General features: G+C 41.4%; 1 protein-coding gene across 1 annotated transcript; it reads right to left on the minus strand.

Annotated features, from left to right (window-relative positions):
- On the minus strand, window positions 1-25,665 carry LOC138634828 (oxysterol-binding protein-related protein 7-like). The gene is made up of 23 exons (XM_069721989.1): window positions 25,618-25,665; window positions 18,249-18,444; window positions 17,958-18,101; window positions 17,003-17,056; window positions 16,774-16,887; window positions 16,401-16,568; window positions 15,684-15,825; window positions 14,932-15,050; window positions 14,603-14,692; window positions 14,323-14,479; window positions 13,879-14,012; window positions 9,863-9,955; window positions 9,026-9,206; window positions 8,663-8,737; window positions 6,898-7,112; window positions 6,658-6,795; window positions 6,511-6,574; window positions 6,339-6,417; window positions 4,527-4,671; window positions 4,229-4,379; window positions 3,831-3,957; window positions 3,596-3,718; window positions 1-1,136 (listed from the first exon to the last, which is right to left on the minus strand). Exons 2-23 carry the CDS (start codon window positions 18,396-18,398, stop codon window positions 1,028-1,030), a joined length of 2,772 nt encoding a protein of 923 aa, XP_069578090.1. The 5' UTR covers window positions 18,399-18,444; window positions 25,618-25,665; the 3' UTR covers window positions 1-1,027.
- Window positions 25,666-26,087: the final 422 nt, after the last annotated feature.

The raw sequence follows: 26,087 nt of genomic DNA on the forward strand, positions 1-26,087 counted from the left end.
GAGTGCCAAGTATCGAACCTTTATTTGATAAAAGAAAAAACAAGAAAAAAAAACATTTGACAAGGATTCAACAGAAGTTTCTTTTTCTTTTAAAAATTAATTGTTGAAACATCAATAAAAAAATAGTTCATTGCCTCAACAGAGAAGATGGCTTGTCTAACAGGAGAGCTCTATTTTTCCTGTGTGCAGAAAAACAGCATCTGCAGTGTGCAAAAACAAACCAAAAAGGAAATAGGAAAACAAAATGCATACCAACTTGACCAAGTTTACACAGTAACACCCTGAGAAAGAAACCTCCAATTGGTTGTTTTACACAGTAACACCCTGAGAAAGAAAGCAGGACAGCACCAGTTGACCTGTAATAAACCCAACAAGCACCAGAATTAGGCCCCCGTGTGTTCAAGATTCCTTTAGAGGCAGCAAGCTTCTGACACAATGACTTCCTGAATACATCACAACTGCTATGAAGCAGTCAACAATGACACTGAATAAAAATAATCAGACATGTTAAAACTAAAAGCATAATATATAATCTGACATTCATCCCACAAGTATGATATAAGTTGTTTTACATGTAGCCAGAGGCCTCACTTGTTTAGATTTTTACCCACAATTTTCTAAAGGGCAGCAATAAAGGCTTTAAAAAGAAAAATTCCAGTTCATATTTGTTGCTGAATTGTGAATAATAATATTTAAGGTTTCCATTATGGGTAGAGGTAGGCAGAAAACACATCCGCCTTCATCTAAATCAGTCCGTGTTTTTTCCATAGTGGCACCTCACCTCTACATGGCACAAAACAACCAATTGGAGGTTCATTTATGCTTCTGAGAGCACTTCTGCACTACATCCCCCACAGTAACAGTAGCAGCACACTTCTGGGACTATTTATGCACAAGGAATTGATCTAAAATGGTTGCAATTTATAATTTTTTACTAAGAGAAGGGTAAACTTTTCCTCTTCCATCATGCCACCAAGCGCTTAGCAGCTGGCTGCTGTCATTTAGCCTCAGCAATACGATTAGTGTTCTACCACAGGTCCAGGTTTTCCATCTTGGAGAAGCCAGGGTCTTTGCGGAGCTTCCAGTAGGTTCCGTTGAACAGCCACACATCTCTGCCGGCCTCATCTACTGCTTTTCTGTGAAAACAGACACGCACACAAAATTGTGACGCAATCATCTTGAAAATGCTTTTTCTGCCAATATTTAAAAATAAATAAATAAAATAAACATTTAAAGGAATAATTTGACATTTTGGGAAATTTGTTTCTTGCTGAAAGTATAAAGATTGATAGCCCTCAAGTGTGCAATAAATATAAAGCCACCACCAGAGGATGGGTAGTTTAACTTTTCCCAGTTCAGGGCGGTTTTATTCAGTGTGGGGGAACCAGGCCGGCGTGGTTCCCCAGAGATGCTCACGGAAGCAGCAGAGCAGCAGCGGTGGGCAGACATTTTCTATTGTGACATAAAGCATAAATCTCACTTGTCCAAGTTTTCTTTGAGTATTGAATATTGTCATTTGTGTCTCTTGTGGCCATGAAGCTGGTTAGTCTGGCAAATGTAAGTTGAATAAACTAACACCTCTGGTAAAGAGTAAAACATACACCTTAGGCCAAGTGTCTCCAACCAATAGCTACCCTGTAGCTCACGAGCAACTGTGTGTTGAGTATATATTTTTTATTGTTCACATAACAGAAGTTTTTTCAGCTGGTTTAGTGGAGCTCAGCTATGTGAATAAATGGGGCAGTGTAAAAAAAAAAAAGGTTCGATGATTCCTGCCTCAGGCAGACCTGGCAATAAAATGTGATCGGATTCATCCCGGGGTTTTTTGGATCACAAGTGGTCCTCTTAAAATACAGGTGTGAATGCACCGAGGAACCATTGGATCTGATCTGCCCTGACCACATTCTGAGGTGGTGTGGTACTAAGAGACATCTTTTCTTCACCGAAGCCTCATATTTATGCCCCATCTATTAGTAGTTTGTGACATTTATCACATTTTTAAAATATCTGAACGTGATCGGTCAGATTACCAAATTGTTCCCTGCATGTTGGGCTCTGCTGCTGTGGATAAATGAACTGAGCGAAGGGGCTACTGGTCACATTCTTTTAGCAGTGTCTAAACTATGAGTCCTGGGCCACGTAAACATTTTTTTTTAAAAAAAAACGCTTATTCAGCTGATGTCCTCTGAATAAGAAACAAAAATAAATGCAGCTCTCGGTGCCACGTTCCCGTGTTTGTATCTGACCCTGTATAGTGACTAAAAACAGACTGTAACGTGGCGCTTGTTTCACCAAAGCCTCCTCTGAGTTCATCATTTTTTTATTTCAGTTCATCTTGTTTAATTTCTGACACGTATCAGACCAGTAACCCCTTCGCTCAGTTCATTTATCCACAGCAGCAGAGCCCAACCTGCAGGGAACCATTTGACAGATCAGGTTCTAACGGTTCAGGTTATAAATAACAAATATACTAAACTTTGTTCAGACATTTAAAAATGTGATAAACATCACAAACTACTACTAGATGGCACTTAAATGTGAACCTACAGTGAAGAGAAGACATCTCGGTATTAGGTACCTATTGCTTTGACAATTTGTACACATTTCTACATGTTTCTTTGCATAATTGTTGGTTTCTCTGTATAATATTGTAAGTATTTTAATGTGTTAAGTGCCATGAAATAACCTCTGTTGTGATTTGGCCCTATATAAATAAAGTTGAATTGAATATAGAGTAAGGAGGTGAGATCCGACCACAATTGGTCACTCAAGATGCATTTGTGTCACATGATAGTACAAGGTGTGAACTGCCATACTGAGAGCTGGCCACTTGTGATCGGATCATCTACGACCATCTGTTAATAGCAGGTGAGCCTTCTCCTACAGCTGCTTCATGAACGTTTGCATGGGACCAACTGCGACAGTCTCCCTCACTGGATAAGCCCCAAAAGTCACGTTTGCCCTGGCTATCAATATATGTAACTTACTGATGAGCATGTTACACCTTGTTTGGCCAAAGTCTACAAATTATAAGTGATTTTAATAGTCAGTTGTGAGCTGTACTATTTGTCTTAAAGTTAAAGTTAGTCTATTATTATTTTATTCTATTGTTTCTATTATTGCTCCTGTATGTATGCTGTTGTGGCGAAAAAATTTCCCCTCGGGGATTAATAAAGTATATACCTACCTACCTACCTACCTAAACTTCCTGAAATCGTGTCTTTGTGAGAAAAGAAAAAGCTGTACCCCAAATCAATAATGCAAACAATTCATATATATTTACAATATGTTAGAAACCAAATGTAGCACAAATTTTAACTGAATTAAGAAAATGTGCAAAAGAAAATGAGAGTTATTCGTTTGTTGGAAAGTTCGTTGAAATAAAAGCTGGCGGTGCAAATTCTCTAGTCAGGTGCCACTAAACCACCACAGAAGAAGACGCACAAGATGCTCTGCTGCTTTAGTTGTGACAAATTTTGTATCTGTCTCTTGCGAGTCTCCTATTACAGGAATACTATTCTTAAGTATTGCTGATGTGAGTGCCGAGGGAATACCAAACCTTCCTTCCTAAACATTCCAAAGCGTAACATCTCACCTGAAAAACCTGGGGACATGCTCCTCCCCTCTTTTTGCCATCTCCTTCCTCCTCTCCCTCTGCTTCTCCTCCACCTCATCTTTCTTTTTATCCGCCTCCGTGACTTTCCCCTCCTCCAGAAGCCTGATTGAGAAAAGAGGGACAGGAATCGACAACCGGGACACAAAGAAAATGGTGCAGTAAACAGGGTAAAAATCGAGCTTAAATTAAATGAAACACAAAAGCTTGTTTGTACCTCTGGTCGGGCCTGAAACGAGTGTCCGTAGGTGGAAGAACGGCCCGCAGGTCCGGAGTCAGCTCGTTCAGTTCTCGGGCGTATTGTGAGAAGCCGTAGAACTGGAAGTGGTCATCAGGCTGCACATCTGAATCAAAAATTACATTATATATATTAAGAATGGGAACATTACACAATGTGGAAAAAATTTATCGAATTTATGGGGGATAAGTTTCCCCATTTGCAAAAAAAGTATGGATTGTCAAGATTCATTTGTTTTTGTGAAAAAGAATACATCAATAGTTTAGTCAGTTCCAAGAATGATGAAAGTCCGACCAGTTGGCGGAGGTCAACAGTAATCTTCAGACAGTATTGTGTGATGGATTTTAAGCACTTGGACGTGAGGCCATGTTACTTACTGGGCTTCCAGATGCACTTTGGTGTCGGCAGAGTGTCACAGAAGATGCCTTCATGCCAGAGGCCTCCGAAACGATGGATCACCTCTCCAGCCTGGTCCAGAACCACACCTTGCACCTCGTTTTTACTGCTGTCAGAGCTCCAGTAGCGAGACTGCAAAATCAGCAGGAAAGTCATGGTGGTCGAAAGAGGAGGTTAGGACAAGAAAAGTCCTCATGTCTATGTAGACGTCCCGCAAGTCAGACGTCGATCTGTACAACAGTGAAAAATGGCGGTGCGTGTGAACAAGTGTGTGCTGACCTTGACAAATGTGATCTTGCAGGTGCAGACATCGCTCTTTGTGTTTCTGATGACCACCTCGCCGTAGTGCTCCAAACAGCGCTGTTGACTCAGCACGTTGTGGATACACGTCACTACCTTGTTCCATTCATAGTGGTCGCCGTAACTACGCACACATACAAACAAATGATGCAATTAGATTTTATTTCAATTCAAATTTGATGAACTTCTGCAGCTTTTAATGTCCCTCGATACGACTATAATGCAAGTGACACAGTTTATATATATATATAAACATATGTTTACAATAAATGGAATATTGTTACAGGAGAAATATGACATATGATTATAGTATAAAAAGCTCCAGGTTTGTGTCATCTGTCCAAAGGAAGTTCTCCCAGAAGCATTTCAGCTTGTGAATATTTTTCTCTCAACAGTGGAGTCCTCCTGCGTCTTCTTCCTGCATCAGTTTGTGGAAAACTTCCAAACACATCATTGTATCCATGGAGATTGGCTGCAGTCCTATGAATCTAAAGCTTCTTCACAATATTTCCAGCTGTAGTCAAAGAGACATAAAGCCTCTTTACTCAGCGACCCTCAAACATTCATAACTGATTGCCATTATCGAAGGGAAATTCAATGCCTCAGTAACAGGATAATCAGAGGACTGGCAGTAGCAGCGCAAGGTTAACTCGCATTTATTTATTGAGCAAAATTATTAGCAGTTAATTTAATAGTGAAATTAGACTAATTTTTCTTTCAGTCAATTGGATGATTATCAAGTGGAAGTGGGTGCCCCGTTTTATCTGAAGAACAGGGTTCTGTCAAAGTCTGATCTTCACAAAACTTTTGTTCTTGCTAGCTCAGAGCAGGACGTGACCATATTTGGACGAACTGGGGGAGGAGCCAGCGGTGGATCTGACTGGAAACCTGACAATACTATGTCCCACCCACCGATAGCTGTAACCTGACTGCACCACAGGCCTGTCAATCAAACAGACACGCCCCCAAAAACAGGTCTTCTTGAATCTTCTTTTCTAATGAATGAGGGATTATTTTCAGATGGACCTCCAGAAAACTAATAAGAAGGAGTGACTTTAGCCAACAACACCGAGATAACTGATGGACACATTTTATTCACTTTGGATTTGATGAGAGAAGTTGAATGGGAGTCTATGGAGCCGGAGGCTTTTTGGAGCCGACCTCTAGTGGCACTCGCTGGTATTGCAGCTGAAGACACTGCTGGATCGGCCTCATTTTTCAGACCTGAAGCTACGAACACTTTTATATTCATTAATGTGAACAACAATGGTGTGCACAGCAGGATTGCAAGAGAAATAGCATTGCTCTCCAAAAAATGCTGCTGATCTGCAATTTGCCAAGGGTCATATGGACAAGCCAGAAGATTATTGGAAAAATGTTTTGTGGATGAATGAGACCAAAATAGAACTTATTGGTTCAGAAGTGTTATGATTGGAGAAAAGAAGAAACTGCATTCCAGCATAAGAGCCGTATCCCTTTGTAGAAACATGGAGGTAGTACTATCATGGTTTGGGCCCGTTCTGCTGCATCTGAACCAGGACAGCTTGCCAGCGACACAGCTGCCATAAAAACGTGCTCGCCCGCCATCGGGAGAAACTTGGGGTTCAGTTTTTTGCCCAAAAACATTTGGGCATGTACACTGGAGGAAATGGGGTTTGAACCGCCAAACTATAGTGTGAGCCACAGCTGCCCCTTATTGAAACTAAATATTAGTAGTTTATACTACTATTTCCAGACCCACTATGATCTGCATTATTGTGTGACTGGTATGATTAAAAGTAAGTGACTTACTTGGGGAGGGTAACATTGACCAGTCCACTGGAGATGATCTCCATTGACTTTCCCCAAAACTTGTTCTTCCATCTCTGATCTGAGGGCAGACAGACCGATGAGACATTAGTACAGTCCGGTCCGGTAAGGTCCAGGTGGATCATGCACTGATCAGTAAACATGCTGTGCCTACCCTGCCAGAATGTGAAGTTTTCCGAGTCTGCGTGGCAAGCAGAGATGGGTGGGTGATGGCAGACCTGAACGACATACAACACAGCATTATAGCGTGTTATAAAACAGATGTTGATGTTTAGTCAGCAGGTCGGTCTCTGCTGGTTACCTGCTCGCTGACGTAGTAGAATCCTCGGTCTTCTCTGTGATTCTCATACGTTTCTCCCAGGACGGGGTTAAAGGGTTTGTTGCGATACCTCCAGGAAGCCCAGGCATAACCCGAGATGGAGAATGTTGCCACGTAAACCTAGAAAGATACATGTTTATTCTCAGTTATTCATAAACCTTCCACTGGGCTCAATTTGCTCTGAGCTCCAGCTGGTTAGGACTCTATGTAAACCCGACTTACCATTCTCTCAAATGGATCGTCAATGTGGTTGGCGATGTCCAGCAGCTCAGAGTACTCCAGCTCTTCACTGACTCTCTGCAGCAAGGACAGCGGCTCATTCAGAGCAACAGGCATGGAGATTCTGGACAGGTCCTTGCCAATATTGTTGTAAAGCATGTTCATAATGCCAATGTGGCTGTTGTCTGCTCCTGGGGCTGGGAGGACTGTGCGACGACCTAAATCGTAGCAACATAAAACAATGCAAGGTATTCAAGGAAACTCAAACTCTTTTTATAAGCATGAATATATGCATATTTCAAATTTGATGCCAGCAGCATGTCTCAAAAGAGTTGGGACGGGATCATGTTCACCAGTGTGTTGCATCATCTCTTCTTTTAACAACACTCTGTAAACGTTTGGGAACTGAGGAGACCTGTTTCTGGAGTTTTAGAAGTGAAATGTGGTCCTATTCTTTCCCGATACAGGATCTGAACAGTTCAGGGTCTCATTCGACGTATTTTTTATTTCATGATGCACCAAACTATTTCAATGATTGACAGGTCTGGACTGCAGGAGGCCAGTTTATCAGCGGACTCTTCTACTAGAGAACCATGCTGTTGGAATACGTGCAGAATGTGGTTCGACGTTCTAAACAAGACCTTCCCTGAAAGAGACATTGTCTGGATGGCAGCATATGTTGCTCCAAAACCTGAATATATCATTCAGCATTAATGCTTCCTTCCAGATGTTCAAGATACCCATGCCATGTGCACTCATGCATCCCTGTACCATCACAGATGCTGGCTTTAGAACTGAGCTGATAACAAGCTGGATGGTCCCTCTCCTCTTTAACCTGGAGGATGCAGCGTCCATGATTTCCAAACAGAATATCAGATTGTGATCCATCAGACCTCAGGACAGTTTTCCACTTCACCTCAGTCCATCTTCAATGATCTCGGTCCAGAGAAGGCGGTGGTGTTTCTGGATCATGTTTCTATCTGGTTTCTTCTTTGGAGGGTTTTAACAGCATTTGTGGACGCAGCGATGAACTGTGTTCACAGACGATGGTTTTCACAAGTGTTCCTGAGCCCATGCAGTGATTTCCACTCCAGAATAGTGTGTTTTTAATGCAGTGCTGCCTGAGGGCCCGAAGATCACCACATCCAATATTGGTTTCCAGCCTTGTCCCTTGTGTTCAGAGATTTTGCCAGATTCTCTGAATCTTTTAATGATATTATGAACCGTAGACGATGAAATCCACTAATTCTTTGGAGTTTTACTTTGAACATTTTTTTTTTCTTAATTGTCGCACTATTTGCCCACACAGCAGTGAAGATGGAGAGGGGTTCACCATTCTCTGATAGACAGAAACTCTGCCCCTCTAGGGTGTTCTTTTTATACTTAATAAGGTTAATGATCTGTTGCCAATTAACTTAATTAGTTGCGAGATGTTCCACCCAACACCTTTGTGTTCAACTTTTCAGTATTTCGTTGCCCTTGTCCAAGTTTTTTTTTGATGTGTTGCGGGCATCAAATTCAAAATAAGAATATATCTTTCATAAAACAAAACAAATTCTCTGTTTCAACATTAGATATGTTGTCTTTGGTCTATTTAATTAAATATGGGTTTATGACATTTGCAAAGCATTTGTTTTTCTATTTAGGCTATATTTTACTCAGCGTCCCAACTTATTTGGAAACAGGGTTGTACAATCATCATTCTTCCTGCCTATAAGACACGTTTACAGTTCCAATGTGTACTCTGTATATACTAGATTGATGTTACCAGTATTTGTAGGCACGGAGCTGGGTTTATCAGTCGCGCTGTTCAAACTGGCTCTGTAGTTTAGAGTGGCTGTGGCTGAAGAGAAGAGAAGAGAAGAGAAGAGAAGAGAAGAGAAGAGAAGAGAAGAGAAGAGAAGAGAAGAGAAGAGACGAGACGAGACGAGACGAGACGAGACGAGAAGAGACGAGAAGAGAAGAGAAGAGAAGAGAAGAGAAGAGAAGAGAAGAGAAGAGAAGAGAAGAGAAGAGAAGAGACGAGACGAGACATTATTTTTTCATCTTCAGAGTTGCTGGTCAGTAAATGTTGGTGTGGTTTGGCAGGACGATTTGACTGATGCTGGTAACAAGTTAGGTAAACACTCACAGTGTCCTTCCTCAGGCTCCGAGTTGCTGGTGGTGGTGATGTCACTCAGGCCTGACTCATCTGAAGCCTCTGCCTCAGATGAAGTCTCACACATTATAACCTCACTGGCGTCAAAATACTCTACCATGGATTCTGCCACGGAGGGTGCACGATGAATGTGACGACCCATGGATGGTGTCCTCTGTGATGAGTACAAATAAGGGGAAAAAAGGATTTGTGTTTCAAACTGTATTTTACCGTTCTACAGGAAAAATCAGCCATTAAAGTGTAGAAAATAAGAGGGAGTTTTAGACCATCAGCCAACAGGGACGTAAAGTGACAGACAAGAAGCGTACAACAAACAGGCGGAAAAAGATGCAGTCCACTCACAGACACATTCAGATGAGGGTCAATACGAACTGGTGCGACCCACAAAATATCACCAAGCGTCGGTCCGTCAGCCGTGTTCATCAATCTAACCATCATCAACCGCAGGACAAAACTTAGTCTAAGATGCTGTCATTATTTCTGGAAAAACTATTTCTCAACGATCTTGAGACAAAATTTCAAAATAAAAATGGATGCAAATGACTGACAGGACGATTAAAAAAACACACGCACACACACAACGTAGTAGTACACACACACACACACACACACACACACACACACACACACACACACACACACACACACACACACACACACAACGCAGTACTAATGCACCGCGGTACGTGCGCACACAGTACTCGCGCACGCAGTACACAAGGCAGTACACACACAAGGCAGTACACGCGCACGCACACAACGCAGTACACACGCGCGCTCACGCGCACACACACACAATGCAGTACACACCTGGTAAGGACGGACGGTGCAGAAGGATTCTTCAGTAGAGTCAGAGGACAGGGAAAGCGAGTGGACTTTGGTCAGATGGGACTGCATGTCAAACTACACACACATACAACACGTGTGGACATACACAGACCAGCCATGCAGGAGAAATGCAGAGGAAACACAGATGATCAAAAATAAATGCATCGACTGCCATGCAGACTCCAGAGCACTTCCATGCAGCATTAATGCATCAGGTTTTCACCTCGCTCTGCGCTGACATGAAATATGTAATGCTTTAGCAGCACAATTCAATTCAATTGAATTAATGTCAAGTTCCAAAACATTTAAGTGATTTATGGATTTCAATGGGTGTTTTTCTTTCTTTCTTTTATAAAATAGCAGATTAACTTAGTTAACCATCAATTATCTTCTACTGATGGAAAATCCTTCATAAAAGAGTGAAACGGGTCACTCTTGAAACTCAGTAAATCACTTATGAAGTCAGGGTTGCAAAAGATTATTACAAAAATCTATTGGGAAAAATCAATGAAACGAAGGAGAAGAAATCCTGACTTTGCATCCCTTTTGGGGGAGAAGCTCTAAAAATACTGGGGCAACACAACTTGATCATACGATCTTATAACAGAGATTAGAAGACGTTACGAGGATTAAAGGAACTGCATTAGACTGGTTCAAATCCTACTTATCAGATAGATTCCAGTTTGTCCATGTCAACAATGAGTCTTCCAGACAAACAAGAGTTAGTTATGGAGTTCCACAAGGCTCAGTGTTAGGCCCAATACTTTTTACTTTGTACATGCTTCCATTAGGAGATGTCATCAGGAAGCACTGCATCAACTTCCATTGTTATGCAGATGACACTCAGCTATATCTTTCTATAAAACCAGATGAAACTAATCAGTTAGTAAAACTTGAAGCCTGTCTAAAAGACATAAAGGCCTGGATGACCAAAAACGTCCTGCTTCTAAATTCAGACAAAACAGAAGTTATTGTACTTGGTCCGAAACACCTCAGAAACTCTTTCTGTAATCACTTAAGTTACTCTAGGTGACGTTGTCTTGGCCTCCAGCAAAACTGTGAGGAACCTTGGAGTCATTTTTGATGAGGATTTGTCCTTTAGACACCATATAAAGCAAATCTCCAGAACTGCCTTCTTTCATCTACGTAATATTAATAAAATCAGGAAAATCCTTCCTCAGCGTGACGCAGAAAAACTCATTCATGTGTTTGTTACTTCTAGACTAGATTGTTGTAATTCCTTGTTGTTAGGATGTCCAAATTACTCATTAAAAACCTGCAGCTGATCCAAAATGCTGCAGCAAGAGTACTGACGGGATTTAACAAGAGAGATCATATTTCTCCAGTTTTAGCTTCTCTTCACTGGCTTCCTGTGAAATCAAGAATAGAATTTAAAATTCTCTTGATGACTTACAAAGCTCTACATGACCAGGCTCCATTATATCTTAGAGAGCTTATATAACCACATAATCCCAGCAGAGCACTTCTCTCTCAGTACGCTGGTCTACTTGTGGTTCCTAGAGTTTCCAGAAGTAGAATTGGAGGCGGAGCTTCAGTTTTCAGGCTCCTCCCCTGTGGAACCAGCTCCCAGTTTGTGTTGGAGGGTCAGAAACCCTCTCTAGCTTTAAGATTAGACTCAAAATGTTCCTTCTTGATAAAGCCTATATTTAGGGCTGGCTCCGGTAGACCTGAACCAACCCTTAGTTATGCTGTTATAGGCTGAGGCTGCTGGAGGACGTTGTTACATGCTGAGCTTCTTTTCTTTCCTCCTACTCTTTAACTGACTCATACCTCACCATCTTTTTCTCTCCCATAGTTTCTTATTATTATTATCTGTTGTCTCCATTCAGTTCCTTCACTCGTGTAGTTTCTGTTCTTTCTTTTCCAGATGTCCCGTCATGGAGCTGCATGTCTCTGCTCTGTGATTGTCGTCTCCACCAACAGTTCTTCTCTTCTATCTCTATTCTGTCCTTTTCTCTCTCTGCTCTCCTCTCACCCCAACCAGTCGAGGCAGATGGCCGCCCACCTCTGATCCTGGTTCTGTTAACAGATGCTCCGCCCACATCTGATCCTGGTTCTGTTGGAGGTTTCTTCCTGTTAAAGGGAGTTTTTCTTCCCTCTGTTGGAGGTTTTTCTCCCTTAAAGAGGAGTTTTTTCATCCAGGCAAAATTCTAAGAAAATTCTTAGAGGTTTCCTTAGAATTTCCCCTTAAAGTTCGGAGAAGATCCTTGTAAAGATAAAAGATATTCATGAAGCATCTTAACCCTTAAAAAAGCTGGTAGGAGGACTTTTAAAAGGCTCAAGAATTTCTTAAAAACAGGAGAAAATTGCAGCAGTACAGCAAGGTCAGAGAAATGTTCTTCAGACATGGAATGAAACGCTACAAATGATCCGGTGCAGGGAGGAAGTTTGTGGTCGATCTCACTTCTCCAGCTTAATGAAAGAACGGCAGAAATGAAAGAGGTCGCAGCGTGAAGATATTTGGTGACTTGAAAAATTACGCAAGTCTGTTACAACCTTCATCTGTAGTGAGCACACAAACAGAAAGCCTTTCAGTAGCACGCAGTTCAATTTATTGCCACTGGATGTCACTGTCCATTCTGTGCCCTTTCTCACCAAGAGTGTTTTTTTTTTGTTTTTTTTTTAAATCAACCAATTACATCTTTTAAAAGGATGAGTCATACCTAGCAATGGGGTCAACTACACCTAGCAACGGGGTCAACCACACCTCCTCAGAAAGATCAGGCTTTCCTTTCCTTGCTCCGAGAAGTTTCCTGAATCACTCCTAAACTCAGACTCCTTGCTAAATCTTTTTCGTCTAAGATAGGAGATCTTTGAGAGAATTCTTAGAATCTTTGTGAATACGGCACCTAATGGACAAAAGAATTTACAAGAACCGTTTCTATAGCCCGAGTAGTACCAACCACAAGCAGGAAATGGATCTGCATATAAAACTCCTTTAAAAAAAAAAAAAATCAGTCAACAGGTAAGATTTCACAGGTGTCATCGAACCGACATGTTGCTCAGAATGAACACAGGGTGACAGTCGGCTGCCAGGCAACCAAGAACTAAAGAAAGCTGAAAGTCTCAGCAGCTGAGGATGCTCACCAACACAGACACATGCAGCCAACAAACCAGCAGCAAAGAAAAAACCTTGTGGTGACCGAGTGAGTGTGGAAGCAGCAACAAACAGCTCTCCTGACTGGACTCCTGCTTTTCAGTGTGTACCAACAGTTCCTTTGACTTGTGTCTTTGTGTTACATGAGGAGAGAAAGACTCGAGGTGTGTTCCTTCAGGTCACACCTGTGATAACTTGTGCCTATCCTGCTGAGAAACAGCCCAAACCTGCTTTACAGTTTCACACAGCACCTCACAAAACAGACAGTGAAGGCCTGGCCTCCATTGTTTTGTTTTTTTCAGGTCGATACTAATATTTTGAAGCAATGATCAGTATTAAGGCTGGAGCTTGTGGAGGAAACAGTGAAGAAGCAACGAAGGAGTAACGAAGGAGTAACGAAGGAGTAACAAAGTCTGTGTGTGTGTGTGTGTGTGTGTGTGTGTGTGTGTGTGTGTGTGTGTGTGTGTGTGTGTGTGTGTGTGTGTGTGTGTGTGAGAGAGTCTCTGAGTGTGTGTGTGTGTGTCTCTGAGTGTGTGTGAGTCTGTGTGTGTGTGTCTCTGAGTGAGTCTGTGTGTCTCTGAGTGAGTCTGTGTGTGTGTGCGTGTCTGTGAGTGTGCGTGTGAGTCTGTGTGTGAGAGAGAGAGAGTGTGTGTGTGTGTGTGTGTCTCTGAGTGTGTGTGTGTGTGTGTGTGTGTGTGTGTGTGTGTGTGTGTGTGTGTGTGTGTGTGTGTGTGTGTGTGTGTGTGTGTGAGTCTGTCTGTGTGCGAGTGTGTGTGTGTGTGTGTCTGTGAGCGAGTGAGAGTGCGAGTGTGCAAGAGAGAGAGAGAGAGAGAGAGAGAGAGAGAGAGAGAGAGAGAGAGAGAGAGAGAGAGAGAGTTACCTCAGACAGAGTGCTGCAGAGTGTAGCCAGCTGCTGTGAGGTGTTGTTCCTGAGGTCTGGGCCGGTCCAGGCCTGCCTCAGTCTCTCTCTCTCCAAGGTCAGAACCTCATGAACGGACCTGAGAGAAGTGTGAACTGCAACACGACATACACAAACTTTATGAATCACATTAACTGATTTCAGTTAATTAACTGATGCCAATCAGTAGACTAAAGTCAAATCAACGGTAATCACAGTATCAGAGGGATTTAGAAATTGCTTCATTTTATTTTGCATATATATCAAAGGACGTGAATCTTAACACTAAGTTTTGGAATATTGCATAAATTACTTCATTATAAACTGCAAAGTTGTATTTTCAGCCTTGTCTGGAAAATAAACACTTCTTATAAAGAATAAGTTGAATCTAGTGAGAGCCACTTTCAAACAGACTGATGGCCGTACCCCTCTGAGACATCGTGCAGATGTCCTGGTGCAGCTTCTTGGCTTCGGGTGAGGTGACCTGAGGGTTGGACAGCTGAGTGTAGACGTAGTCAGGGATGGACTGAACGGACGCCCCCAAACCAGAACTGCAATTAGTACTCAGGTGGCTGGAAGTGAACTAAAATAAAAAGACAAAAAGAAAGAAGAGGAACAGTGCTCCGAGGTTAAACCTTTCATAGGATTTAGGATTCTCTGTGGAAAGCCAAATGATGTTGCTATGATGAAAGTATTAGGTTCTCACCATTCCTCCCATTGCTTCAACACGGGACAACGTCCTGGAGTGACCGATCGCTTTCCCCGTCTTCTTCTTGGGTTTTTCCAGAGAGAGATTCTAAAAAAAGATCAAAAGAGTTAAGGACGTTCCTCTCGAAACAACATTTTTTTTTTCGTGTTGCTGAATGTATTTCTGTTGCCTCCATACTGCTATCTATACTTCCCCACAAAGGAATGAAAGCATTACAATACATTTGCTTGAGTTAAAAATAGGATGAAGGATGTCAGCCCACTGTTATTTCTCCTGTAAGATGCGACCTGAGCAACGACACAGTCCGTTGTGAAAAGAGTCCTCACCTGCATGTTGATTCGCATCTCCAGGTCGGTGTTTGTGATTGGCAGGCCTCCTTCCAGCCAGTTGAGTCTCTGGATGAGCTGAGCCAGTTCCGTCAGCTCTGCTTGACATCGACTAAGGTCTGAAAGACAGGCAGTCAAAGGTTACAGTTCAGACACACAGAAAAGGTTTCTGGCTTTTGTGTGGACACTAAGGATCACATCAGGAAGTTTATTATCATTATTATAATATATTATTATAGTGGAGGGTTACACTTTGGGTCTTCTTTCAGACCGTGGTAAGAGGCTGCACCTCCCAACAACCTTGTACTTAAGTACAGATGTTTGAACTGATGATCTTGGAATCAGCAGGTGATCAGAAAGAGACATTCCTGAGGAATGTAAATCTACAGTTTTCTTTCTTAGATCTTCCCTGAACTCTGGACTTCCCGTTTGCCTCCAAGTTCAGGAGCGCGCTGCCTGAGGAAACGAGGTCAATAAATCTCTTCTCATAACAAACTTGTATTGGAAAGCCTTTTCTGATTTTAGTAATACACTTTTATTTCTTTTATTCTGAAATGGTTTATTTTTTTAATCCTATTACTGTGTTGCTGGATTTGAAGGCTTGTTTAAACCCATGGGTTCTTTTGATTTGATGGGCTTGTTTTATGTGAAGTACTTTGTACTGTAAGTTCAGAAAAGTGCTGTATAAATAAAGATGATTAATATGGTCAGACTGATCAATCAGTCTGGCTCCGATGTCAGATGGTTCTCACCGGTGGATGTAGCATCGATGTCGTGGGTCTGCTGCAGCCATGCCGACACCTTGCTGGTCACCCCTGGATGAGAAGCAACGGCCGGGGCAGGGCCAGCCATCTCTGGGTTGTATACTGATGCTGAGCTGGCATAGTGAGGAGGCTGGAGGACCAAACACAGTTAAAGTCACACAGATTGCTGCCCCCCCCCCCCAAAAAAAAAAAAAATTCTTATTTTACTTGTTTTTTTTTCCATCAGGCAACTGTCATTCCAGGAAATAATATAATACTGTTTTGATTGTTTTCAAATCCATTGTCAAATTATTCCTTAGGTTAAGATAGGCAAACATTTGTTGGTCACATTTAAGAATGGAACTATTATTCCACAATCACCAGATCGCAAATTATTTAGCATAATCTTTAGAAATATGATATTTCCATCACTATTTCCATAGTTTTCTGCCTTTTAAGGCATGATTGAAGCTCTTTTAATGACGTCATCTTGTGGCACCCCCAACTGCTGTAGTTTAATGGCACATGAGAATTAGCACCACCAACAGTTTTTCTTTATCTTCTGATGTTTGACCGACCAAATTTTGATGAACATCATGGATTTAGTTGCGAAACCAAACACCACTGAGGACCAGTAACTTGTTGCTATGATTTACAGTAGAATATCAGGAATTACATTTTCTGTTGGCCTGGTGACGCTTTACTTGAGCAGGAATCTCTACTGACCGTTGCTCTGCTTTGCTGGGAAAGTGAGGTCATAGCTGGCAGAGTGCTCTGTCCCAAGGAGAGAGCATGAAGGACGCCACGATGGACGCTCATCGCCTCATTTTTCCTAAACACACGGTGGGCGCACAGCTTGGTCAACCAAATGTAGTAGATGTCATGGCTCTTTGCCTAGCATGCCGGAAGGAAAGGAAAAAAAGAAAAGAGGACTCATTAAAACTGAGAAACACAAAAAGGTCAATTTTACTGCAGACTAAAGAATATCCAGAAATGTGTTTTAAATGTTTTTGCTTTGCCGAGAGTGATCTGATGAACAACATGCTGTCGCTGGTTCCATTCATTCATTCTGCACCAACAACAGGAATATATTTTTTACCTTGAGGTGGTAGAGGTTGTCTCCAGCATCCAGATCTATGCGTTTGGACTTCTTGTTCACAGACATGACAGCCAGGCTGACGTCCAGAGAGCCGTGGAGCTTCCCTCTCTGAATCTAAAATAATAAGAGTGTTCTTACCATTTCCTTCTACTATACGCTCAAAATCAAAGAGAGCAGCTGAATCCAAACAACTGAAGCAAGCTTATGGCTGTGTGTGTTAATGACTTACATCTTGTTGTGTTTTTGAGTACTTGAGAATTCCTTTCTCCAACAGGAAGTATCTCTGAAAAGAACCAATCACAGTGAAGTGTTAGAAAGAAAACTAAAGTCACTGCCAACCAGTCAAGTAGCAGTTGATACGCATGTCTTTTCAGACTCATATAATATATGTAGGGAAGACTTTAAAGGAATTTGACCAATAAAGACAATAAATAGATAGTGTGGTGCAATCTCTGTGATCTTGACCTTCGAGCCCTAAAATCGAATCAGTTCGTCCACGTGACCTTTGACGACCGATCACAAGAGAATAGGAACATGCGTCGTCTGCACAGACGTATAAACACACAACCCAGATCATGAGGCCTAAAGCCACGGCAAACATTTTCAAGCAACAATAATTCAGTAAATAAATTATAAGAAATTATCTGGTTTCAGCCTCTTACATTAAAGTATGACAGAAAAATGCATTAGCAACTCTCACACTGAGCTGAAATTAAACGGCTGCACAGAAATAAAGTAAATAAATAGTCAGTGGACGTCACTGCAGTTCTACGAGTACGTTTGTAATGCGTTTCTGGTACTGAACGAAGTGACTTGTTGGAAGATGCTGCCTCAGTGAGTTGGTGCAGCGTCTCTGTATTGTGCCGTTTTACGGTGTTTAACTCTCTTCTCCCTGAAGCGTTGTGTTCAACAACTGGGCTTCAAGTGATCGCAGACATTTTAAAGCAGCTAACTGGTGAAATGTCACCGACCAACCTCATTCAAATCTGACAGATTCTGACTTTAGAGATTTGCCCAAGACATCTTTATTATTCTGTGATGTTTTATTGACCAAACTATGAATCCCAAAAAAATCTGAACAGATTAATTTAATGACAATAATCATGGCATAGTATTTAAGTTGCATTGAGGAAATGTGAAAGCAGAGTAGTTGAGATGCTGTGTTGAAGTTGTGTTGAGCTCACCTTGTGCCAGCCTTTCAGTGGGTACTTCCTCCTCTTCATCAGGTAGCCCTCACAGATCCCAGGGATACTGAGGTCCATAGAGGAGCCAGGAATTGAACACACATCCAAACTCTGCAAGTCATCCATAACCTCCCAGTGACGAGACTGACAGAGACACAATAAAACACTTTAATATGTAAAAAAGATGTAAATCTACAGATGTATATACAATGTGTGCACACACACAAACACAGCTAATTATTCTTTATATTTTCTCATTTTCATGCTTTGCAGCTGGATATTTGGTCTCACCTGTTTTGACTGTTTGGATGAGCCCGTGCTGCTGCTCCGCGAATGTCCAGGTTTGAATGTGCTGGCCGGGGATTTGTCGAGGCTGCTGCTCATCGGGGGGGGGCACACCTGAGGGTCCATCGGTGCTATGTGATGAGGAAATCGGTGCATGGAGGACCTTCAGGGAAAGTTAGGTCTCATGGCAAAGCGCACTGCACTGCGGAGAATGAAAAAAAAAAGAAAAAAGGATGAAGTCATGACTGAAGACAGAATCAAGCATGGCTGACATTTTGCAGTGTAAACTGGAGGCAAGCTGGGATGAGAGTTTTATTGAGAGTCTCACACGGGGCTAGTGCTAATGCTACAAGCTAACGTTACACAGGCAGAGGGGACAGTGAAAACCTGGGATGATTAGAAATGCATTCAGTTCTATACATTCTGACCTTCCACTGCCTGGAGATGCACTTCCACATTACTACTACTTGGCTGTGGCCTTGTGGGTTTGATGAAGCCATCCCGTGAGCCGGCTCTCATTGGCTAATGTGGGTTCCTGCCCAATATTCATTTACTTTCGTTCACACTACAGGATTACGTAAAAAAAACTCAAACATATTTGATATGGCAATATATGTCTCCAGGATTGCCCTCTCAAACCTGCGCAATATTTTCTAAGATTTCTGCAATACTAAAAAACGAGTCGATGTATTCGTTACCTCTAGGTCGGAATATTGTAATTGTTTCTTATCAATTATGTCTGAACACTCTGAAATAGCTCTAGTTGATTAAATATGCTGCAGCAACAGTACTGACATGATTTTGCAAGATAGATCATATTTTTCCATTTGAACTTCTCTTCATTGGTTCCCTGTAAAATCAACAAATTCACAGAGAATCCTATCAGCATATGAAACCATATCAAGTAACAGCACTTTGTTATTCCAAAAGGCTTATTTGTGGTTTCTAGAGTTTTTAAAGTAGAATAGCAGGCAGCGTAATTAGCTTTTAGGCCCGTCTCTTGTGGATCCAGCTCCCAGTTTGGGTTCAGGAGGCAGACATGCACTCTACTTTTAAGATGAGGCTTATAACTCTTCATTTTCACAAGTTTAGTTTGAAGCTTAGCCAGCGCATCCTTCTGTGCAGCACGAAAAAAAAAAAAAACTGTTCCCCATAGTGGCATTTCCTTTTTTTCCATTCAGCTGTTGAAAGAGGAAGTGTTCGTTGTTGAAATTCCAGTCTCCAGTTTCAAGAAGTTTAACCAGATTCCAGCAGCTAATTGTTGCTGATGGCATGCATCCATTATCATATGCTCAAAAAAATAATACACAAATCGGGATATTTTCCTCTTCAGGTTATTTGGGATGGATAGTTACACCTGAACTGGTCTACACATGCACACGCACACACACACAACACACAGGAACGGCAGGCTTCAATCAGGTTTTTAAAGTCATCCAGAAACACTGTTTTTTCTACGCAGATAGAAACCAACCTGGTGGCCTGATTTACATATTGATGACAGTAAATGCAATGATGTAAAGTATATATTGATATACCATTTTGTATGTAATTTCATAGGAGGGTGGGGGGAGCAAGTAAAAAAAAAAAAAGAAGTGCAAAACCATAGTACGAGTGATACTGATGCCAGTGTAGACATACAGAACGTACATAAAACTACATGTCAAAGAAATAGAATGCAACTCTTAAAAATCCAGAGATTTGGATCCAATAACAAAAGATATGATATCTACCAAGCTGCTCCTCAGATGTCACCGGGGAGTTCCTTAAACTTTCTCAGAGTAATTGTAGATTTGCAAAAATTATTCTCTTAGTTACACTCCAAAACAATGTTTGACCACAAAAAAAAGGAAACTAGGAACCCCGGAACGTTCCTTCAGCATGTGAAAAAGGTATCGTGTTGTCCTGAGACTTGCAGAGCTGAGCCACACCTGAGTGATGAGGTGCTTGTCAGACTGGTGCATGTCAAAGCCAGCAGGTATCTAGGCGGGGCTGAGCGACTCTACCTGACCCAACAAGTCTGCCAGCTATGAAGCTACAAGAATGACAAGCTCTGTCACAGATCTGCTGTCAGTTGATACGCAGTCGAAAATCTAAGAGTTGTATTCAATAGTTCAGACCTACAAAAGACAAACAATAGCAACTTTGAGAAGAGAAATGTTAGGGTCAAATGACAAAATGCAGGTTGGATGGTCTGCCCTCTTTACAATTAGCCTCTCATCTACCAAACGTACACACACATGATGCTAGCTGTCATCAGGAGTAACTGGGCTTCAGTGTTGCCCAAAGACTTTGGCAAGTGGGAAAGAGGACACGGGAAACCTTCTGATTACCAACTCCACCACAGCTGTCCCTGGCTTACAGTTCAGAAAACAATGTATTTTTGCAGTAGAGGTACTCTTGATCAGACTGGTTCATCTCATATTTTATGTGTGTATATATATATATATATATATATATATATATATGTGTGTGTGTGTGTGTGTGTGTGTACATACATACATACATACATACTCGTATTTTGCAGTATGCAGGTAGGCATTCTACTCTGGCTGTTCTGACCCACATTCCTTTGCACAGCCGAAAATACTTCGCATCAACTGAGCCAGTTGGTGGCGTTAATACTCCCCCCGCAAATGGAAGGAGGAGGAGAAGAAAAAGAAGAAGAGGCGTTACAAGGAAGCGTACTCGTTCTAAACCTCATCCTTTTTCTTCTCACTTCAAACTACAGATGGCGATGGAGACGACAAAGTGGGTCAAAGTTCAAGATACATTTTTATGATGACGTAGTTTTTCTTAATTGTAAACATAGTACATGAAACTGCAGTTCATTTTAAAGGGAGCTGCAGTCCGTACTAAAAGTAAAAAGAAATAGTGTGCGATTGTAAAAGCAGGTCAAGTGTCACATTTCTAAATGTCATCATCAACATGTCCACCTCTGGATGCTGTAACAGGAATCTTCGCCACTTCACATTGGCTATTTGTAATGTAGGTTACGTCTGCTCTTGTGTTGACTTTTAAACCATCGGACCATATAGGATTTACAAAAATAAATAAAAAAGTGAAACATCTGAACTTACTTTCTTCTTGCTACAAATTCAGAAAACTCAGAAGGAGACAGAAACTTGAATGGAGGCCAAAACATTCCCAGCATACTTTACACTACACATCATCATAATAAATGAATATCTTGGTTATAGACTCCTCATAAAAACATTCTTAACATGCAAAGATGAGTTATTGTATTGACATTGTTAAGAAAGGCTAAAAGAACAGTCAATTTCCAGCTCCCAGCATGTGTTTACATCTCCAATAGTGTTACATTGCATCTTCTCACTGATCATTTTATCTTTACTCTTTCCTATTCTTCTGTTGTGAAGAAATGTTATTTAGATTCAGTCATTGATTGAATTTATCTTATTCGTATTCATATATGTACTTATCATTCATCTTATGTTGATTGTTACTGATATGCACTCATGTCTTGATTTAGTACTCTTAGTAAAATTAATAATTTAACCTTTATTTACTTGCGTTCTGTACCTTTCTATTCCATCCTCAATAATTGCACTCGCGGCTCTACTAGACACTTTGGAGGAAACAGCAGCATCATGATGATGTCATTATTTTGAATCCTAATAAGAGTCCGACAGGAGGAGCTGGACTATTTTTGACATGTAATATGTTGTGAAGCCATCAGAAGTAAGGGAATTATTTAACCATGCTCGTTGTAAAATCAGTGAGGAAATTCTAAATATTATACTGCAGGTGTTTCACCCGTCTTTATTACGTGAAAAATTCAGTATACTTATATGTTGACAGTCGTCATTACAAAGCTCTGTTCCTAGGCTGTTGTGACATGCGTTTCATATTTAAGCAATGACGAGTTCGTGTGTCATTCGATCAAGAGTAGTGGGCGTGGAGCTGCACACAAAGTCCAACAATGTTTAAATTGGATCAAATTTCTAAATCCATTTTTTTCTTCAAAGCTTCATCATACAGACGAGACATAGGCAGTTTCATAGGATATGCATCGTAATGCATATCCTTTTAACGGCACACTGGAGAGGATCAAAACAAAGCTTTGAGTTGAGGTGGTGACTCGATACACCTTCAGACAGTAGGACAACTTTCACCATTTCATTTGCTTCTATTGGCCCTGGATCTTTAAGCACTTCAAAAATGTAAATCAATTTCAGCCAGATCAAGAGAACTGTGAACATGTTTTTTCCTCATTTGGAGAAATAAACGTGTGTTTGTGGTGCAGCATTACGTCTGTGCTGAGAGCTGGACAGACTGGTTCTTCCTCCCCTCCTCTTTCCAAGAATGTGCCGGAGTAACATGCGAGGTTCGGCCCGACGGGACTGATAGGATCTCTTACACAAGTGCTCACAAAACACGTTCAAGTCCAATACAAGGAATCGTGTGACCTGCAGTCTTTCACACTCAAGACAGGCTTCTTTATTAGAAGAAGAAGAAGAAGAAGAAGAAGAAGATTTTAGCTGATGGTGGCAACACTGTAAATGAGACAGAAGCGCTCTTTAGTATCATTCACTTCATTTCTGGTGTTTGTGACAGCATTTAAAGAGGTTTTTAAGGTTTCTTTCGAGTGAGATGTTAAGTTTATAAAGACTTTGCTGTTGAAAACAACACATTTAAAAATAAAAACATTTAAAATCTAAATTCATTCTAATCCTGTTGTGAAGGTATTCTTCTTCTTTTTTTAATGAGGACAAGAGTGAACCCAATCCTTTAGTAATAAAACAGACCTAATAAGGGTTTTGATACAGAACCAGACCAGAAGAGTATGAATGAGATGAAAAAGTAAATTGCAGTTCAAATCTATTCAATATGAGTCTTATTTTGTGATTATTATTTTTTATGGCACACAGTAGGAAAAGAATGTGATGGCCTTTTGACTGCTGAGTACTTCAGGGTGGATCAGAAGCTCCCGCTGTGTGAACACAACGTGCTCCAGTACTTCAGGTTCACCCGCTGGATACTTGACTTCCATGTGTTTTGTGACCAACGGCACGTGCACATTTGCAATGTCACTGTAGACTTGAGCAGAGAGCGCACAACAAATTATTTTGTCAAACTGAAAACGGGGAAAAGAGCCATGAGATGCTTCAGAAAGCCTTCAGCACTGAAGCAGTGAGGTGTCCTGAGTGACGTTCTCATGTCAACAGGCAGAACATCGCTGTCCAAGATTGTTGGGCTTCTTTTAACATTCGCAGGGTCGTGTGCTGTGACTTTGTCCGATAGCAGAGTTTCCCGTCGGTGGAGAATATACTTGTTGACACTCTTATCGAAACTACTCTCCATAATTTGGCACAACAAATAAAGACATAACATAAAGATGAGATCAAGTTCCCTGTATATACAGTAAATGAGGAACAGGGATGGATATTGTTTGATACTGCTGCTCTTAACTGTACTGTACCAATTGGTCCTTTTAAAAAGGAAAAAAAACAACCCATCATGTACTTTATATAAATCAACATCACCGAGTAGCAAACTGCAGCAGCATTATTACAAACAGGACTTTTTCTTTGACAGTATTTTGACTGCGCAGTAGTCGACCTGCAGCTCCAACACCACCAATGATCCGCCTGCTTCCACTGATATGCAACTGAGATTTTCTGACCGTCAGCGTTCTTCAAGATGACGACGACCAACTCATCGCAGTTGAAAACCATTGTTACTAAAGGTGAAAGCATGTAAAGCAATAGAAGACACAGCGAGCAGGACTAAGAGGGAGAGAAGCCATCGCTTTCTGCTAAGCTAAGGTTATTAAAAGAAGGAGAGCGATATGTGCGTTAGCAGAAATAGTGTAATATTTTGGAGCAGCTGGGTTTGTTAATATGAGAATAGATGGTCCACCTGAAGTGGACCTGGTCGGGCTTGAACAACACGTTGGTGCCAACGGTGGGGATAGCACCTTCACTTTTATCAGCAGGTGGGAAGCAGAACACAGTACTGACTTTTTAAATACAGAAATTGTATTCACTTACAAATCGATTAAACACACAAAGTCCAGGCTCTGCTCACCAGACTGAGCATCACCATCTCTCAGACACAACCTGGGATCAGCAGTTTTATTCTGTTCATTGGTCTTGGAGGCTGTAAAATAACACCCGGGTGCTGCTCTTCAATGTTCTGCTGGTTATTCTGGGAAAACCCTGATGATCACATGCATGTTCTCCACCTGCAGCAGCTGACTGCAGAACTTTCTCCCCGTCAGTGTTTGACCACAGACAGCAGAGAGGCAGTGAACCAGCTGAAGTCAGGTTCACGTTGAAGGCCGGCCCTGTAACACCTTAATTCTACTTTACAAAATTTGAATAAATGGGATATTTCACTGCTGGTTTTTGCATCTAAACTGCAGTAGATGTTAAACCACTACACTTAAGACAGGTCAAACCCGGACTAGACTTGTAGAGAGGCTAGAGATTGTTCAAGATCTTAATTGCAAACTTTTACACTATTTGTGAAATCACACAAAAAACGACATTTTGCTGCATTTGACTGTGGGCTACTAGTCCACATCTCCATGGGGGAGGGGGGGCATTAAAATGTCCCTCTGCTGCATTTTTACATAATGAATAAATGTTTCATAAATCATAAACTGTGTTTGACAAAATGTTCAACCTCTCTAGGATAGTCTGTCTAAATACAGATCTGAACCAGATATAACTTTGTCTAGATGTCTGAAAAAAAAAAGCAGTGAAATGTCAATTCACTGCATTTTCACAAATAGAATCCAGATTTCACAAGTCAAAAAATTTTTGGACAATCTTTAGTCTCTATTATGAGCGAGTACAGGTTTGATCCAAGTATACTGGTTTTAAATCTGGACCAGGTCTAATGGGGTCTTGCTGTGAAAAAAGCAGGGAAAGTTTGTTTTTTACATTTTCACAAATAGAATTAAGGTTTCGCACATTTAAAAGTAGGTTCAAAATGTATACACTACAAGTACAAAACTTCATAACAACATGAAAAGAAGAAACAACGTAGTCATCCCTCAATCCGCGAACAAATTCAGTGGCAATTTACTCGGCAAACCAACATACAGCTGACTTCTGTTGAAGAGAGGCACGAGGTTTAATAAACCAGAGTCCTATTAAAGCTCCACGGCGACAGAAACACTGGCATCCAGCCAAAGACCTGCTGGATACTTCACATATGTTTAGTGAAGCAGGTTTAATGCGCCAAACTGCCGTCAGAGCGACGTTTCATTCAAATATCAACTTTAAAAAAATAAAAAATTCCGAAGACGTAACAAAAACTTTCATTGCGCTTAAACGCGGAAACAACAGCAGACATTGAATTTAGCGAAAAGGTACAGTTGAACATTTCCAAGGCAAGAACTCACCAACGAAGTTTCCCATGTGAAGTTTCGTCCTGCCCGGCTGAAGTTCGCCAACCGCACTGAACTAAACCTGCTGAGTGCCGCGCGCGCTTGTAGCCGCCGCCGCGCGCGCTTGTAGCCTCCCCGCTGCCAGCGCGTGGCCAGGGTTGGAGTGACGCAGGTGCACACCGATAGGACAGGTGCATTTCTTTTTGTTTATTGGCGGATTGCAAACCAATTTTATAGGTGCATACCGTCACCTACCGTCTCGGGGTGTGTAGAGTTAGTCTGGAACCTCCACCCTATTTCCAAATCCTGCCTGTGTTAAACCCCCTTCTGATTTCCTGAAGTCCTGTTCTGTGCGAAGTCTTCCTTTTCCAGTCCATACCTATCCTGTCTTATAATAAAATATAATCAGGGCCCGAGCGCCGAACATCGGAGCGAAAGCCCTGTTGTTGTTTTTCGTAAAAATGTTCTTCTTCTCGTTCTTGGAT

Source organism: Brachyistius frenatus, unplaced genomic scaffold, assembly GCF_029030835.1.
Source record: "Brachyistius frenatus isolate BFR_SWC_R1_liver_20210118 unplaced genomic scaffold, ASM2903083v1 Contig_280, whole genome shotgun sequence".
Lineage (NCBI taxonomy): Eukaryota > Metazoa > Chordata > Actinopteri > Embiotocidae > Brachyistius > Brachyistius frenatus.